The following is a 19,209-nucleotide window of genomic DNA, read 5'->3' as shown; positions in this document are numbered from 1 at the left end:
CGAAACTTCCATATGTCGTATTTTTCAATACTAAACATAGGTAGAGAGGATATTCTGCTGTGGTTAGTCTCCATAAAAAAAAGAGTACATGTAACAACAGATAAGGCAATCTTTCTAACTATCAGAAGATAGATCAGTCAGACTGATAACACACGCAGCAGAAATCTTTTGTTTCGCAATAGCCTTTTGGGTTGAGCACGTTGTTAGTCTTAAGTTTCTCTTTGCTGTTAATCAGTTTTCAGTTTATGAAAGTAAGAGCACAAGTAACAACTGAAATACTGAAAGCTGTAAATAACACAGAGATTTTTACGTGGTTCGAAAAATACTTTCTACATCCACGGTCGGTTGATCAGACCAACAACTTCACTCTGCAAGTGCTTATGGGTGCACTGCAAACCGATGCTCGTGCTTACGAGTGCACAGCAAACTGAACCGTGTGCTTGCGGGTGCACACAAACGAAACAACTGAAGATCCAATCTTCAGTACCAACACACCTTGTTGGATTTCTCACTCCTAGCACGAACTGGCACTAGGATCTCACGGAGTCAGAGTACCTTCCTGAACTCCTTTGCAACTCAAACACTCGATTCTATCGGTCGAAGGGAGGTTTGAAATCTTGCCAACTAAACTTCAAAGAACAAGTTCTTTGGAGTTAGTTTGACCTAGGCTTTGGATATACAAGGTTTGCCTAAGGTCTAAGAGAATATATGTAATCAGCAGTGACTGATTTTTGGTTTTGGGAATCTCTTCTTCGATTCAAGCTTTGGGGAATTTGAGCTTTGGCTGAGACGCAATTTTGGCAGAGCTTCAGCTTTTGTTGTTGAATCGGTGTTGATTGAAGTGATCCTCGAGCGCTATTTATCGGAGAAGTCTTGAATAGATCTGTTAGCGGAGAAGGTCTTCAAGATTTCTTCCGTTGGAGAATAATTTGAACTTGGGTTGAGGCTTCAATCTTCGAGGTTCCTTGTTTGGTGAGAACGGCTATGTTGAAGAGCAGGAGATGCGACGTCTCTGATAAAGTAGTCACCAAATAGGAATGTCCTCTGTAGAGAAATGACGATCCTGAGATCTCTGCATTTAATGCGGATGTACTTCTGGAGTATGTGGCTTCCTTTGAACGTTGGAAGTTCAGTTTGAGGAAGAATGTTTAACTGATACTTGACTTTAGTATCAGTCCGCTGATTCCACGTGGCACACATTAAGTAATCAGTCCAAGACTGATTCTTCCACTGATATTTCAGTCGGCAACTTCAGTTTTCAGTCTTCAGTCCTTCGTTCTTCAGTCTTCAGTCTTCAGAACAACAAGTAAACTAGAAAAAGAACTCTAACACTTGAGTTCGAACAGTTTCTAGTCTATTACAAATAAAGCCTATGGATTTTGGTATCATCAAAACAAGGATTAGGATATTCCATTAAGTTCCCAACAGTTCGGGCTCCAGCTGTGAAGTCACTTACGTCTGACGTGCAAAATAGCTTGATCGGGTCCAAATATGGCTCACTTACGCCGCAATTAATAATAAATGACCCAAATTTGCAAACTAAAAAAAATGTGACATAATTTTGCAAAGCGCTCTAAGTTGCCTACAAAAATTTTGAACTCGAATTTTCTTCCTAAGTTGGTTTAAGGGGGAAAAAACTTAGTTCATGCACGTCATGATATAATGCTAATGTGAATAATTTCTTGATGTGAATTAATACAATGATTATTAAAATAATACGAATAAAATATAGTGAAGAAAGGCTAACTAGAATTATTATCTGATAATTACAAAGGGACGCCACTTTACACCTCAAAAAAAAGTTTTGGCAAGTTGCACACCGATGCATTTTTCATCTCGTAGGCAGTTTCGAGCGTAATTTTCGCAATAATGTTGTTGAAGCTATTTGAAATATGGAGATATTTTTTTGACCAATAAAATATGGAGATATTGGTTGTTAACTTCATTTTTCGGTATTCTTTATACACAAAAACTCCTATGAATCACAGGAGACCACCTATTATTTATATATATATGAGCATTTACTATTTGGAATTTACAATATATATTAAGATAATTCTATTTATAGTCCCCGTTTTACTTAATAAAGCTAACATTTAAAATAATAATATTTATTATTTTATCCAATAATCCATAGCTCCCAAATTAAAATGCCTTGTAGCCCATAACCCTCAAATATAATTTCAGTAATTTCAGCCGAGGTGCATAAATCACTCAATCCCCAGTCTCCTCTCGAGAGTTCCAAAACTTTAAACTTCACGTGTTGAACATCTCCCTTCTCCATAGTAAATATGCAAAAACAGAAAGTCTAAGCGCACAAATTAGGATGTTTTGATTAAGTAATTAATTTACTGAATCTTTTCGTTTTTTATTAATGAGGTATACTTATATCTTTTCATTTATTTTTTGATTATTTTTCTTTTTTCGTATGATGATAATGTATTGCAGATTCGTAAAAATGTTCTCTAATAAACAACTTTTTGCAGTCGAAATCACTGCAGAAACACTACAAGAAACAGCGAGTTTAACGACCGTATTTAACGACCGAAATTTTCGATCTTTAAAAAGGCGGGCGTAACGATCGAAATTTAAAATTTAACGACCGTTTTTTTTAATGTTTTTAACTTTATTTTTTTAAAATCTACGACCGAATGAAACGATCGTTAACAATTAACGACAGTATCGACGACCGTATTTCGGTCGTGAGGCAATTATTTTAAATTTTGATATAATTTTAATGTAACGACCGTTGGTAACGGTCGTTAACTAATTTTCAAAAATGATATTTTTAATTTTTCGTACATCTTTAATGACCGTTTTGAAAACGGTCGTTGTTTTTTAATTAATTTAATATTATTTACTATTTACGATCGAAATTCGGTCTTTAAATTATATTTATAAAAATTAAGTAATTAATAAGCATTTGTAACGACCGAGTTTCGGTCGTTAAAAATCAAAAATTTAAATATTAAAATTAAATTATTTAACGACCGATTTTCGGTCGTTAATTTCAAACTCGGTCGTTGTGGTTACGGGTTTAACTTAGGTTTTCTAATTTTTTCCCCCATTTTCTTCTCCACGTTTCCTCCTCCGATTCTCCGCCTCCCGCCACCGATTTCGCCATTGCCGTCGAGATAGCCGTCGTCCCTCTGTTCCCGACGCCGTCGCCTCCGTCCGACGAACGCCCACCTTCACCGACGCCGCCGCTGCTGCTCTAGTCCGACGCGACGCCGCTGCTGCTGCTCTCTGTCCGACGCGACGCCGCTGCCGCTACTCTCCGTTCGACGCACGCCGCTGCTCTCCGGTAAGTTAATTTTTCATCCTAACCCTAATTATTTTTATACATTTCACCAATTATTAACCCTAACTCTAATTCCCAGCCGCTGCCCTCTCCGGACCACCTCTAGCCTCGCCGGAAAGCTCTTGCCGTTGCCGGAATTAGCAATTGTAGGTTAGTTCGTCTAACTTATATAATGTAGGCTATTAATTTGAATTTAGGTTAATATTAGTATGTTAGTATATGAATTTAGGTTAATTATATGTGAATTAATTAGAAATTTATATGCTATATATGTTTGAAATTTAGGTTAATTATATGAAAACGAATTAATGTGAAATTTAGTTGTTGTGTTGTATGGTATATGTGAATTATATGTGAGTTAATGTGAATTTAGTTTGAATGTAATGTGAAATTATATGCTAATTATATATGTTCATTTCTATTAGATTTGTTTAAAGAACAAGAACTCAGACGGCAGATTTTCCACAAAGTCAGCATACACAACAATCAAGGCAAGCTGCCATGAAAATCTAAGGACGAATATTGATGTGAAGATGCTTAACTCGGTCTGGAAGGCAAAGGCACCACAGAAAGCTATTATGACAGCCTGGAGGGTGCTGAAAAACCGTATCCCGACCTGCGATAATTTGAGGAAAAGACAGGTTCCGTTGTGCGAAGAAGACACCAAATGTAAAGAATGCGGAATGCAAGAAGAATCAGCCTATCATGTTTTCCTGGCATGCCCAAAGATGGAGGAGGCGTGGAACGATTTGCAGAAATGGCTGGGAACTGCTACGGTACGACCAAACTCGATCGAAAGTCATTTTGGTACGTTTGCCGCTTTTGGGAAAGAAAAGAAGGTTAAAAATTTGCTCTTGGCTATTTGGGTGTGTTGTATTTGGTTATTGTGGAAGAAGAGGAATGAGAAACGCTTTGAATATAAGGAGTGGGATCCTAAAAAACTTGTCATGGAGGTCAAAATTAGGATGTGGAGTTGGAATAGGATTTTTGGGATAGTTGAAGATGTTTCTAATTTGGATTCTTGGTGTGCTGATAAGTTTGTTCCCAGAATGATGTAAGATTGCTTCTTGGTACCTCTGGTACCTCTTCTTAATAAACTTCTCTTTTTCGATCAAAAAAAAAGTAAGATAATTTCTTTTAGATTTATTTAAGAGAATTTAGGTAGGTACGACTCTATTAGATTTATTTAAAGATCTTAGTTAGGTTTTTTTTTTTTTCTAAATATTAGATTTATTTAAATAACTTAGTTAGGTTGATTTCTATATATTAGATTTAGTTAAAGAACTTAGTTAGGTTCATTTCTATTTAAAGAACTTAGTTAGGTTCATTTCTATTTAAAGAACTTAGAATGTTTAAATTTATTTTATTCGCTTTATCGCCGGTGGGGGAGAGGTGAAATATATGATTTAGCATGATTAATTGCGTTGAGCATGTTTTAATTATAATTAAGCATGATAGTTTCGCCGGTGGGGGAGAGGCGATTAAGTATGATTGTGATTAATTGGAGTTTGGGCCGCCGGTGGGGGAGAGGCAGAGGCGGTAGCAATGACTACCGCCCTGGTTTTGTTGTTGTGTTGAAATTTCAATCTTCAATCTTCAATCATCCTTCTTGAAATCCTAATCGTCATCATTTACAACATAATTGAAAACTTGAAATATAAATTCTGAAAAAAAAATAATAGTAATTATAGTAATGACCGAAATTCCGGTCGAAAATTGGTAAACGGTCGTTATAAATTGACGGCAAAAAATAGAAAAAACGGCCAGCAACGACCAAAATTATGATTTCAACGACCGAAATTCGATCGTTAAACAACGACCGAAAACCAAACGGTCGTTAAATATCGAAGATTGGTAAACGGTCGTTATAAATTAACGACCGTTTATTTGGTCGTTGAAATCAGAATTCTGTCGTCCTCGACAGGCTTGGCTACGGTTCTAAAGACCAAATAAACGGTCGTTAATAATAAATTTTGGTCGTTAAATTTTAACGACCGAAAAAAAATGGTCGTTGAAGCCCGCACGACGAACAAAACGGCGACCACAGTTTTCGGTCGTTAGTTCGGTCATTAATACTTTAACGACCGAATTTTCGAGTTTAAGGACCGAATTTTCGGTGGTTAGAGCCGCGTTTTCTTGTAGTGAAAAATTAAAGGCACTTATGATGAAATAATATTGATAATATGTATTAATTATTCTCGGTTCTGTATAAATGAATATTTATATTATCTTCTTTGCTTATATTTCTTCTAGTTTGATTTTTTTTTTCCTCTTATTTGCTTTAGAATCGTCAAGTTTCATGTTTGATCATTCACCATGATAAACAATCGCATTTAAGTTAAAGTGGAGGGCTTCTTTTCTCAAGGCATGAACCAATGCAAAAATAAGATATAGTGAGATTGCTCAAGGATCTTGGTGAAGTTGTAACAGTGATTGGGGTGAAGTGAATGATGCACCTCAGTTGAAATGGTTGAAATTACATTATTTGAGGGCTTTGAGCTTATAAGCTATTTAATTTGAAGGTTATAGACTATATATAGAATTTTTAATTAGGCAAAATGGGATATACCCTTTTTGAAAGATGAAACATAAAATATATCCACTTTTTACTCACTTAGGACATTTTTACCCTTATGTGTAATTCACCCATTGCTCGACACTGAAGCGCTGAGCACTAAAGTATCGAGCGTCGAGCATTGAGGTGTCGAGCATCACATGTCGAACAACTAATTAAGAACTGTCGAGCGAGGCGGAGGCGTCAAGCATCGAGCATTGACCTGTCGAACAAGGCGAGCAATAGTTCAAATTGAACTATTGCTCGACAAATCGAGCATCGAGTATCGAGTGTCGAGCAACTAAGAACTGTCGAGCGAGGCGAAGGCGTCGAATGTCGAGCATTGAACTGTCGAGCAAGGAAGACATGTCGAGCGCGGCGAGCAAAGCCGAGCAAAGTTCGCGAATCGAGCATTATAGAACAAACACGCGAATCTTCGAAATATATCAACTCAATTCAAAAATGTTTTTCATAAACCATAAAATAGTTTTGAATAACAATATCTCATGTATAGAAGACCTCAATATACCTTTCAAACCACCGGATTATGATCGAATCAAAGAAACCCACAATTGAAGAAGCTTTGGGAGTTTTGAAGATGAATATTTAAAAATTGTTTTGTTTTGTGTTTGATGTTGAAGTTGCAGAGATATATTCACTACCAATTATAGGCGTTGGAGGCACAGTAGAGGCGTGGTGGAGAGAGAGAGAGAGAAGAGTGTCTGTGATTTGGGGATTTGAGGGGAGAGGGGATTTGTTTGGCATTTTTTTTGTTTTAAAGGGTATTTTAGTCCTTTTAACCCCCAAAAGAATACATTTTATACATTTCTTTTATAGTGGGTATATTTTTGTTTTTGTCTTTCAAATAGGGTAAAGACTACCACTAACCCATTTTTAATTTGGAGGCCATGAGTTATTGGGTAAAATAGTAAATTTATATTTATTTATTATATTATTATTATTTTAGATAAGGAGCTATACTAAGTAAAATGGGAACTATGAATAGAATTACCCTATATATTATTAAGTATTTTTGTTTTCATCATAAGTACTTTTCTAATCCTAGCATTTTCAACCGGATATGAACCAAACAAATTAATCTCATTTTGTAAAAATAATCAAGAGCTTTAAAATATCTTAAATTTTTAATATATTTTAATAAATGATAAATTGATCTATAATATTTATTTATCTATCTAAGTCAATCTTTGAAAATAGAAGTCTTTCGTAGAGCTGGTTTTAAAAAAAAGACTATTCTAGAGAAAGTAAAACTATTTTAGATGCATGTATTTTTAGCCGTGTAATGGTACCTGGTGATAGCTAGGTTCCAGAGAGGCGCAACAAATTCAACCGGCTGAGATAGCTATGGTTTGGGAGGCTCCAACATCGCACAAAGCCAAGGTGACGGCGTGGAGATGTCTTAGAAATCGATTGGCTACCTGTGACAACTTGAGAAGACGACAAATTCAAATTAGCTGGGAAGAGAGAGGATGCAACGCCTGCGTTGCTGGAGAGGAGTCGACGGAACATCTGTTTCTTCATTGCCCGAAAGCTGCGGCGGTGTGGGACCAAATCTTCCAATGGTTACACATCAAAACAGCAAATCCTAGAGGTACTCTTGAACATTACACTCCCTTCATCTCTGCTGCCAAAAAGAAGAAAGGAAGAAGATTGCTAAATGCGTTATGGGTGGGAACGGTTTGGACGCTTTGGGAAAAAAGAAACGAGAGTCGTTTTCAAGGAAAGATTTGGGATATTGATAGACTTGTTTTACAGATCAAGGGTAGACTTTGGAGTTGGAATGAGGTTTATAAAGTTTTGGAGTTGAGGATCCCTTTCACCATGTGGTGCTCAAAGGGTTTCAATCTTTCATTCTTGTTTTGATTGGCATCTCTGGTGCCTTGCTTTTCATCTCAATAAAAATTTAATTTTACTGATCAAAAAAAAGCTAGGTTCTTATCTTCCCGCGACTGAATACACCTTTCCCTTATTTTTTTGAGCTTTACGAGATTTATATATAATAGGACATTTTTGCCTATTAACACTTTTAATAAGGCTCATCCCATTTTACGTGTTTTGAGTATGAATGCTTTAATTATTTTTAGTCGTATTGTTTTGCTCTCCTAATTTTGATGTTATAGTATGTACAAACTTGATCTTTTTGAACTTTATTGAAGTAATGAAATTTAATTAAGCACCCAAAAAAAATTATATATCAAAATGAATCGACAAAAATTTACTCCCTCCATCTTCAAATAAATGTCATATGACACAAAATCATACATACGAAAGATGAGTATAATTTTACAGGTATATCTTTAATTATATTTTCTAACTTTAAGATTCAAGTTTTTGACTCTCTTCTCTCTCTATTGTGTGAAGAATGAGGAGAATGTATTAGTTTCTTTTAGTAAGACATGAGTAAAATTGAAAATTGAACTCAATTATACTATAAGATTATATAATATGACACTTAAAAGGGGATTAAAAAAAAAAAAAGAACTCTGTAATATGAGACTTATTTTAAAAATCGAGAGAGTATTTATTTTCAAGTATTAATTATGTGTGAACACAATCAAGTGTTATTATAACCGGCGGTAACGGCTGAAAATGGTCATTCCGTCTCAAGTATACCCATTGACGGTTTGAGCCAATATTTTGTAATTTTAAGTGAAAAATATGAGGTTTAAATTGCATTAACGTTTTTATAAGTTCAAATTTATCACAAATAATTTTTTTTAAAATATGATTTGCTTTTCTGGTATGATTTGCAAGTGAAAATAAAAACAAAAAGACAGAGAAGGTATGGGTCGGGGATGAGAAACTCTCTAAGAGCATCTCCAATGCTCAGCACAATAATACAACAATTTTAACACTAAAATAACGCAGTTTTTTAATTTCGTCTCTAATCATCTGATCTATTATACAACAATTTTTTTTTCAATAGATACTTTTTTAATTAGTCTATTTTTTTATTAATAGATTAAATATATTATAATTAATGCAAAATAAACACTACAATTAATAATAATAATAATAATAATAATAATAATAATAATAATAATAATAATAATAATTTTAACACTAAAATAACGCATTTTTTTAATTTCGTCTCTAATCATCTGATCTATTATATACTCCCTCCGTCCCATTGATCTTGTCCCGTATTCCTTTTTTGTTTGTCCCGCGATCTTGTCCCATTTCTATAAATGGCAACAATTAACTAAACAATAATAATTCTTAATTACATTCTCTCTCATACTTTATCACTCTTTCACATTCTTTTTCCTACTTTATCATCTTATCTCTCCTACTTTATCACTTTATTACATTCTCTTTCCTACTTTATCACCTTACATCTCCTACTTTATCAATTTTATATTTTTATTACCTACACACTTAAAACACTAATAATATTCTCCTTAATAACCGTGCTGAAATCAAATGGGACAAGCCCAATGGGACGGAGGGAGTAACAATTTTTTTTCAATAGATACTTTTTTAATTAGTCTATTTTTTTATTAATAGATTAAATATATTATAATTAATGCAAAATAAACACTATAATTAATAATAATAATAATAATAATAATAATAATAATAATAATAATAATAATAATAATAATAATAATAATAAAGTGCAACAAAATAACCTCTGAAATAGAGATTGGAGATAAAATATAGGAGCGTTGCAGATGGTCTAACAATGGAAGAGAATGAACTGACAAAAATGCCCTTAAAACGATATGTTTGGTTGGTAGTTCATTTACCCTAAAAATGATAAAGAATTTCGGTAATTAAATAATATTCTATTTCTCTACTTTAATACTCCCTCCGTTTCATTGATAATGGCTCATTACTTTGGGGCATGATTATTAAGAAGAAGAGTGATTTAAGGATAAAAGTGATAGAAAGTTGTGGAGCGCACACTTATTTGTGAGAGAAGATGGTTTCCTTTTATGAAACAGGCCATTATCAATGGGACAAACTAAAAAAGAAAATGAGTCATTATCATTGGGACGGGGGAGTATATGAGCCAACTTTTGAGATAGTCATATTGAACAATTGTTAGGTCCGGAGGGTCTCGAGTAGGTGTATAGGGGGGGAGAATACACCTATAGGCTATTTTTCGATCTTAACACAGAGATCAAAATGAAACTTTAAACACAAACACAAACACCTGTTTACTGAAAAGAGTTTTGACCAAAATAGGGTTGACGACTGATACTGAAAGCTCTTCAGTAAGGAGTTATCAGTTAAGTCAAAAGAACTTAACTGATGCACGTAAGGCTTCAGTCGAGTTTGATAAACAGAGATGTTATGAATCTTACAGACTATCAGAAGATATATCAGTCAGACTGATAACACACGCAGCGGAAAACTTTTTGTTCCGCAATAGCCTTTGAGTTGAGCACGTTGTTAGTCTTAACTTTCTCTTTGCAATTAATCAGTTTTCAGTTTACAAAAGGAAGAGCACAAGTAAGAACGTAAATACTGAAAGCTGTAAATAACACAGAAATTTTTACGTGGTTCGGAAAACACTTCCTACATCCACGGTCGGTTGATTAGATCAACAACTTCACTCTGCAAGTGCTTACGGGTGCACTGCAAACCGATGCTCGTGCTTACGGGTGCATAGCAAACCTGAACGTGTGCTTGCGGGTTCACACAACCGAAACAACTGAAGATCCAATCTTCAGTACCGACACACCTTGTTGGATTTCTCACTCCTAGCACGCACTGGGCACTAGGATCTCATGGAGACAGAGTACCTTCCTGAACTCCTTTACAACTCAAACACTCGATTCTGTCGGTCGAAGGGAGGTTTGAAAAACTTGCCAACTAAACTTCAAAGAACAAGTTCTTTGCAGTTAGTTTGACCTAGGCTTTGGATAAACGAGGTTTGCCTAAGGTCTAATAGAATTTATGTAATCAGCAGTGACTGATTTTTGGCTTTGGGATTCTCTTATTCGATTCAAACTTTGGAGAGTCTGGGCTTAGGCTGAGAAACAATTTCGGCAGAGTTTCAGCTTATGTCGTTGAATCGGTGAAGATTGAAGTGATCCTCGAGCGCTATTTATAGGAGAAGTCTTGAATAGATCCGTTGGCGGAGAAGGTCTTCAAGATTTCTTCCGTTAGAGAGTAATTTGAACTTGGGCTGATGCTTCAATCTTCGAGGTTCCTTATTTGGTGAGAACGGCTATCTTGAAGAGCAGGAGATGCGACATCTCTGAAAAAGTAATCACCAAGGAGGAATGACCTTTGCAGAGAAAGGACGATCCTGAGATCTCTGGATTTAATGCGGCTGTACTTCTGGAGTGCGTGGCTTTCTTTGAACGTTGGAGGTTCAGTCCGAGGAAGAATGTTTAACTGATACTTGACTTTAGTATCTGTCCGCTAATTCCACGTGGCACGCATTAAGTAATCAGTTCAAAACTGATTCTTCGACTGTTGCTTCAGTCGGCAACTTCAGTCTTCAGTCCTTCGTTCTCCAGTCTTCAGAACAACAAGCTAAACTAGAAAAAGAACTCTAACACTTGAGTTCAAGCAGTTCTAGTCTATTACAAAAGAAACCTATTGATTTTGGGACGACCAAAACAAGGATTAGGATATTTCATTAAGTTCCCAACAATTTTTCCCTTTTTGATGGTGCCAAAACCACACAACAGTTCTAAAAAAGAAAAAGACTGAACTCAGAACACAAGTTCTAAAATAGGGTGAATATTATTTATAGAATTTAGCATATAATATGGGTACATTAATAAATGATTGAGAATCAAAGAGTTAAATATGGGTGGGTATATTAATAAATGATTGAAAAAAAAATACTATTTATAGAATTTAGCATATATATATATATATATAGGGGCGCGCTCCAGTGAGACCCCCCTATTTTTCGTGTAACATGAGTACAATGAATAAGACATATTATACTAATGAACAAAACGTATATCTAATGAACAAGATGTATATATTGATGAATTTTTTTTATAAAAAAATTCGTAATGAATAAGACATATATACCGATGAACAATGCAGTATATACTTATGAATAACAAAATTTAAAATATTCTGCTCCCTCCAGGATTCGAACCCTGCGAAAAAAAAATCACCCTCCAGATACAATATCAGCCACAGGATTGATAAAATAAACGCACCAGATCGTGTCCTAGATCTCACTAAAATTAGGGGGTCTCATTGGAGCGGCCTCCTATATATATATATATATATATATATATATATATATATATATATATATATATATAGGGAGAGGTTCAAATAAGAACCACTAAATAAAATTAGAACGGAGAACCATTTTAAGTCATTCGATCATCAAGATCTACGGTGGATGCATCATTTTGGTGGATGAATGCAGATCCTGGGTTCGAATCCTGAAGGGAGCACAATTTTTATTATTTTCGGATGCATTAAATTTAATAGCGAATGCATTAATTTATATAGCAGATGCATTGATTTTAATGGTTCTTATGTTCTCACGATAAGTGTGGTTCTCATTATAACCATACCCTATATATATATATATATATATATATATATATATATAGGCTAAAGTTCAATGAAGAAGGCCTAAATGTAAGAAAGAAGAGAGAAGTAATCTAATCCGTTGATCTTATCTAATCTAACGGACATGATTTATTCACGCCATGTTCAACGGATTTTTTCGTTGAACATATGGGGGGTCGAAACCCAGAACCCCCAAAAATATTGTATATATTCACGAATGTTCAACGAAAAAATCCGTTGAACATGGCGTGAATAAATCATGTCCGTTAGATTAGATAAGATCAACGGATGAGATTACTTCTCTCTTCTTTCTTACATTTAGGCCTTCTTCATTGAACCTAACCCTATATATATATATATATATATATATATATATATATATATATATATATAACCTGGGTTCGAATCCTGAATGGAGCATTTTTTTTAAATTTTTTTAGTGCATTAATTTTAACAGCGAATGCAGTAATTTTACAGTGAATGTATTAGATTTGATCGTTCTCCTGTTCTCACAAACAATGCATTCCACTCAACCTGAAATTTAACAAAATTCGAATTTCACGATCTCTTTAGTTATTAGAGCACATAACTACAGCTACTCGCTACTAGACCACAAAATTCTAAATTTCTACTTTATCCGCATAAAATCACATTAAATTGAATAAATATTGCATTTAATCCATTTGGTTCTGAAAAAAAATAGTATAGTATAATCCAGATGTACACTCGCCATCGTCCAACAAGATTGTCATGTCTCAAGACAAATATTACACAAAACGCAAGGAATTGGGGTCCCATTTTGACATGCTTAAGATGCCCCAAACCCTCTCGTCCCAATCAGAATGGAATAAGACTACACTTTCATAAGGAGAAATACAACTCACGATCGAATAAAATAATTCTTTTCTTGTTTTACTAGTATAACATTATATGGCGAAAAAACATTTATTCTGAATTTAAGACAAATATTTTTTTTCTGAAAGCTCCAAGTCTGTGTAATACACGTCACACGAGTTTTTGCTGGATACCCGGGATATGTCCCTGTCTCTAATCGGTCCACACTATTTTTTTTTTTTTTTTTTTAGTATTCTTTAAAATTTAGCCAAACATTACTTGATTAACCAATAATTGAATTTAATGTTTTGAGCAAAATATATAAATCGTTGTATTTACAATATCTACTTTGATAGATTTCTCTGTTTTCCCAGAGACTTAGTCTCTGAAAATAATTGTGACCAAATTTTAAAGAATACACAAAAAATTCGGTTGCTAAATGTAGTCATTAATGAGGATGTTTCTTTCTAGTGATTAATGATCGAATTTAAAGATCAATTTTTTTATTGTTAAAAATGTGATGTTAGCGACCGATTAGAGATTGATTATTTTGTTTTGGGTATCGACATGTAAATATTATAATTTTTCTCATTTTCTGATTTTGCACCTCAATTTTAAAATATGTCTTTAAATGCTTGAACTTTGTATTCTTTCTGATTTTGCACTCGACGAATTTTTGTTCCCAAATCGTTGCTGACGTGACAATCAGATTGAAATTTCAAATCCTACAATTACATGTTTTAGATTCCACATTGACAACAAATTTATCTGTTTCATTAGAGTTCGAGTGTTTTTTAGGACAGTAACTTAGATTGATTTGGAAATTAGGACAATAACTTTCGAACTTGTAAAAATAGGACACTAATTTTTTTTAGAGTAAAATAGGACACTAATTAATAAGTGTTGTATCCGCAGGACATTTTTCGGCCAATTATCGGCCGAGAAATGTCCCATTTTTACGACGTTTATTAATTAGTGTCCTATTTTACTCTAAAAAAAAATTAATGTCCTATTTTTATAAGTCCGAAAGTTTTTGTCCTAATTTCCAAATTAACATAAGTTATTGTCCTAAAAAATCCCTTGACTCGTTTCATTATGCACTTCAAAATTTACTCTCAACCGTTAATTTTTTTATTTTTGGGTTAATTGCATCTAAACACACCAATTTTGACCAAAATTCATTTTTGACATGTACTTAAACAAGTTCAATAAAATACATGAACTTTATTAGTTGTTGAATTTTGATCACGATGAGACACATACACTCCATGTAGACGCCATGTCATGTTTGATAAGCCATATCGACTCAATGTCACTTTTTAACTTGGGGAAAATGAATCGAAGTAAAAATTGAACAACAAATAAAGTTCATGTATTTTATTGAATTTTTTTAAGTACGCGTCAGAAATAAATTTTGGCCAAAATTAGTGTATTTATATGCAATTATCTCTTTTTTTTACAAATTAAAGTTAATATTGTTGTTAAAAAATAACGATCGATTTTAAAAAATTCTCATTGATTTTAAAATAAGAATAAAATATAAAAATAATTTAAAAATAAAAAAATAAATATTAACGATCGAATGTAAAAAAAATAAAAAAATATTAGCGACTTATTTTTAAAAATATTTTAAAAATTGATATTAACGACCGAAATTTCGGTCGTTAAAAAAATTTTAAAAAAATATAAATAAATAAATAAATAAAAATATTAACGATCAAAATTTTAGTTACGAAAATAATATATATATATTTAAAAAAATAGTATAATATTAACTACCGGAATTTTCAGTCATTTTCCCGCAACTAAAAAATTCTAAACCCTTCCAAAATATGAACTTATTTTTAAAATTTTATTTTTAAATTGCCGCTTAAAGTGAAACTCCATTGAGACTCGTATTTTTAATTACAGACTATTCTCTCTGATCTGTCTCGTTATTCATGGCACATGCCTTTGCGGCATGGAGATTAAGGAGAATAAAATTAAGGATAATGATATTCCATTAGGTGATTAATTAAAATTTTACTCAACAAGATCGACAACAATATTGAATGGATTCTCTCAAGATCAAAAGCAATATTAAACTTTATTGATCAACAAGATCAACAATAACACAATTTCTGAGAAAGATCAAAATTTTACTCACAATTAGGGATATCAATCAGGCCAACCCATCGAATTTTGGGCCAGCCCTATCGAATTACGAGTTATTCGGGTGCAGACTAATTGGATTGGAAAAAAATTGGATTAGAAATTTCAACCTAACCCTAAATATTCGGGTTTCAGGCTAGCCCATCAGTCGGGCTCAAAAATTTATTTTAAAAAAAATATATAATATATTTTTTTGACAATATTATATTTGTAATAAATAACATTTCAACATCGACTTATATAACTAATATGCAAGTTTTAGAGATATAAAGATATGATATTTTTATTAAATAAGTAAATAAGTACTCCCTCCGTCCCAATAATAAAGACACACTTTCCTTATTGGGTTGTCCCAATAATAAAGACACACTTCTAAATAAGGAAATAATTAGGGCTTAAGAATATCTATTAATTTCACCTTAATTACTGTATGAATATGTTACAAAAAACCTCTAATTTCTGAACACATCTCTCACTCTCTTCACCTCGCTCCTTCTCTTCTCCCCCTTCTCGGCCAAGTCGTCGCCGGCGAGCCACGACCACCGCCGAGCACCCCTCGTCTCTCCGACCACCGAAAACCCGCCGCCCCTTCGACGAGCCTCTGACCACTCGCACACACACTGACGAGGAAGATAGTGGCAGATCTGGTTCTAGGGCGGCGGAGGCGTCGCTCGACTTCACACGGAGGTCGTTACCCCCACCACCGTCGCCTGGAACCTTAGGTCCCAAATCGCGGTCGCCACTTTTCCAGGTTTTCAGTGACTGTACAACCACAATCTTCATCTCACTCTTCTCACTCCTTGACTCAACAGAGAGGTCGCCACCCCCCCCCCCATTGCCACGATTTGAAACCCTAGGCCTCAAATGAGAAGGCTCTATGTTGGGAATTGAAATTGGGTTTGAGAATTTGGTTGTTCTGGTTCTCTTTTAGATCTGTTTTTTGTGCTACTTTTTGATTTTATAAGATTGTGTCCATTAGGAGAGAACCACTATTGTGTGTCGTCATTCATCACCAATCACAAAAATCATCCTATCATTTCTCCATTCTCTGCCAATCATCTTCAATCTACTCTATCAAAACCAATAATTTCATGGGTTTTTCTCTATTATCGAAACTTTGACAACATAAATGGGAGATCTGTTTTTTAGTTTTATTTTCGATTCAGTTTTAGGAGAGGAATAATAGGTTTGTGAGGGAGATAGAAGGACGTTGGTGGTGGTGGCCGGCGGCGATTCCTTCGAGGAAGTGAAGCGGTGCTACGGTGATGTAGCAGAGGAGAGAGAGGAAGACGGTGGGAGAGAAGATGAGAGAGTGAGAAGTTGCGTATGATTACAGAGGGGAGAGAAAATTAATACCCTTTAAAATGAAGTCAATAGGATTTAAATATATTTAAAATCTACACTTAACTCCCTAATCTAACTATCCTTAATCTCCGTGCCCAAATGAAGTCTTCATTATTGGGACGGAAGGAGTACCATTTTTTAATTTTTACATCTAACATTTTATGTTAAGTATTGGATTAAAAATACAAAGAAGTGAAATGATGAGTATAACTTTCTAATACATAATTTCTAATATTGAATCAAAATACATTTCACAAACTTTTGAAAAAAATATATCTTATTATACTAATTTTCATAAGTAATGAAGTTAAATCATATAATAAGAAAATTTTCATATAATCAAGCAACACATTATTTTCGAGTCAGCCTTATAGGGTTTCGAGTTAATTTCGGATCGATCCTATCGGGAGCCAGACTATTCGGTTACGGGCTAGTCGGGTTGTAATTTCTACCAAGTTGAAAATTTTCAGCTCTAATCCTTCCGGATTAGCGGGTTAATCGAGCCGGCCCAGGGGTTTCGGGCTAGATTGACATCGCTGCTCACAACAGAAAGATAAAAAAATTACTCACAACAACAACACAAAATTTCTTCTTTCTTTTGCAAAAAAAAAATATCACTATTTCTTATTTCTTCTGCAAAATTTTAGGGTTTCACTAGGATGGGGTGGACGGCGGTCAAAGCAGGTATCACGCCGCTACTAGGGTTTGACTCGGATGAGGTGGACAGCGGACAGATCTGGCACGAGGTTGAGGGAGCTGGAGTAGGGACGGTGGGGGGCGTGAGGGCAGTGGCAAAGGCTTGCGACGCGGGTGGAGCAGGAAAGAAATAGATCATGTAATTTTGGACAATTCAAAATAGAATACGTGACATTAATAATGGAATGAAGCGAGTAGTATACACCTAAAAAGTAAATATTGCGTTGAGTATATATTTCACATGATATACACCACCTCATTTGTTAAATACTTTAATTAGGCTAGCAAATCATGTGGACTACCCTAAAAGAAACTTGGTAATTGAATATTTTGGTATTCGTCACTGCCAAAAAAGGGTGTTGTTGTTGCCATATAGGTTACCTTAATCAATAATTTTTGTTTCATCCAATTACGAAAGATTTTTCTCGAAAGAGTTTTTGTTTACTCAAATTTCATCAACAACTCCTTTTTTTAATCTAGGCCATGTCTCGTCACTTGTCTGAAAGATATTAAAGCTATTATGATAAGTAGATGGATAAGACGAGAAAGAATGAAAAGAAAATATATATACAAAACAAGGCGTTTCTTGATGAATATTTTCTTAAAATAGGAAGAAATTCGACAACTTTTTCATCAACTGATTAGGTTTTCTTACATGTTATGACAAGCACTCTAAGTTTGAATCTGCAAAAGCTTAATTGTTTGACTTTTTCTTCTTAGATATTTTCTTCTTCCTGCGAAAAGAAAGTGTTAATGATATTCTTAGAGTTATCAAATAACGTGAGGAATAAAAACAATTGGACGAATTTCAATAAGATCATGTCGTCCAAAATCACTCAATTTAAGAATCTGTCTTCAAAATGAGGATTGGGAACTCATCGAATAAAACCATCTAAAAAGTATTTCTTAAGATATTTCAAAGTTCTAATCTAGCTATCTTAATAATAATAAATAATTTATACTACTATTTTTATTTATTTAAATTAATTTTGAAAAATAAACACTCGTTTGATTTGGTAGGTGTGATAGATAAGATTGATAGGATTGGAGGAGTGATTAAATAATCCACTCAACTTTAAGGTGATAATTAAACAATCATTAATTTGAGTGATTAGATACAAGTCAAATTAATAATTATCAATCACAGACTTTATCACGTAAACTAAACACTTGACTTTGATGGGTTATTTTATTAATCATGACTCCAACCAAACGTCAAGAACAAATATTTATATGAAGAGGTTTGTTTTATGATTAATCTAAAAAGCTCGAATAGACGACTTTAAATAACCCAAATTTGAGCAGAATATAAACAATTTAGCTTTTTAGCATATATTATAGGGCATTTGGGGTGACGTGCTATTTTATCGAATGCGTCATCTTGTCTTTTTGCTGAAATAACACGTCATTTTCCAACACAACGTATCACAATTCAATTACAGAAGTTGGCTCTGAATCCTCTCATGATAAATTGATACATTTAAGAAGTTCTAAAGATTGGATTATAATTTATAAAATGGGTAAAAAGTTGGGATAAATTTTGTAATTAACCTACCAATATGTACAATCATCCATGTTAAGTTCAAATTAATTTTAGGGTTAATTGCATCAAAATACCTGACCTTTTCCCAAAATTTGGTTTTTTGACAAACTTTTTAATTGTAGCAAAAAATTTAGCTACGTTTCAATTTATTGCAATGTCCATCCCGCGTATATTTCCGGCCAAATCCATGCTGAGGTGGACCTCCGTAAAGCTTAGGTGGCATGTCGTGTTGGGTAATGAAACATTGTTGTCTCAAATCCA

At 34.0% G+C, this 19,209-nt stretch overlaps 1 protein-coding gene across 1 annotated transcript; it reads left to right on the top strand.

Annotated features, from left to right (window-relative positions):
* Positions 1-3,834: 3,834 nt before the first annotated feature.
* On the top strand, positions 3,835-4,359 carry LOC131023481 (uncharacterized). The gene has a single exon (XM_057953025.1). The coding sequence runs from the start codon at positions 3,835-3,837 to the stop codon at positions 4,357-4,359; it is 525 nt and encodes a 174-aa protein (XP_057809008.1).
* The last annotated feature ends 14,850 nt before the right edge of the window (positions 4,360-19,209 follow it).

The sequence above is a fragment of the Salvia miltiorrhiza genome, chromosome 4, assembly GCF_028751815.1.
Source record: "Salvia miltiorrhiza cultivar Shanhuang (shh) chromosome 4, IMPLAD_Smil_shh, whole genome shotgun sequence".
NCBI lineage: Eukaryota > Viridiplantae > Streptophyta > Magnoliopsida > Lamiales > Lamiaceae > Salvia > Salvia miltiorrhiza.
The sequence above is the reverse complement of the archived record's forward strand: the minus strand, read 5'-3'. Positions and strand labels throughout refer to the sequence as shown.

What these genes read in the sequence shown, in the direction of transcription:
- LOC131023481 (XM_057953025.1), top strand. Translation starts at nt 3,835, where the DNA reads ATGCTTAACTCGGTCTGGAAGGCAAAGGCACCACAGAAAGCTATTATG.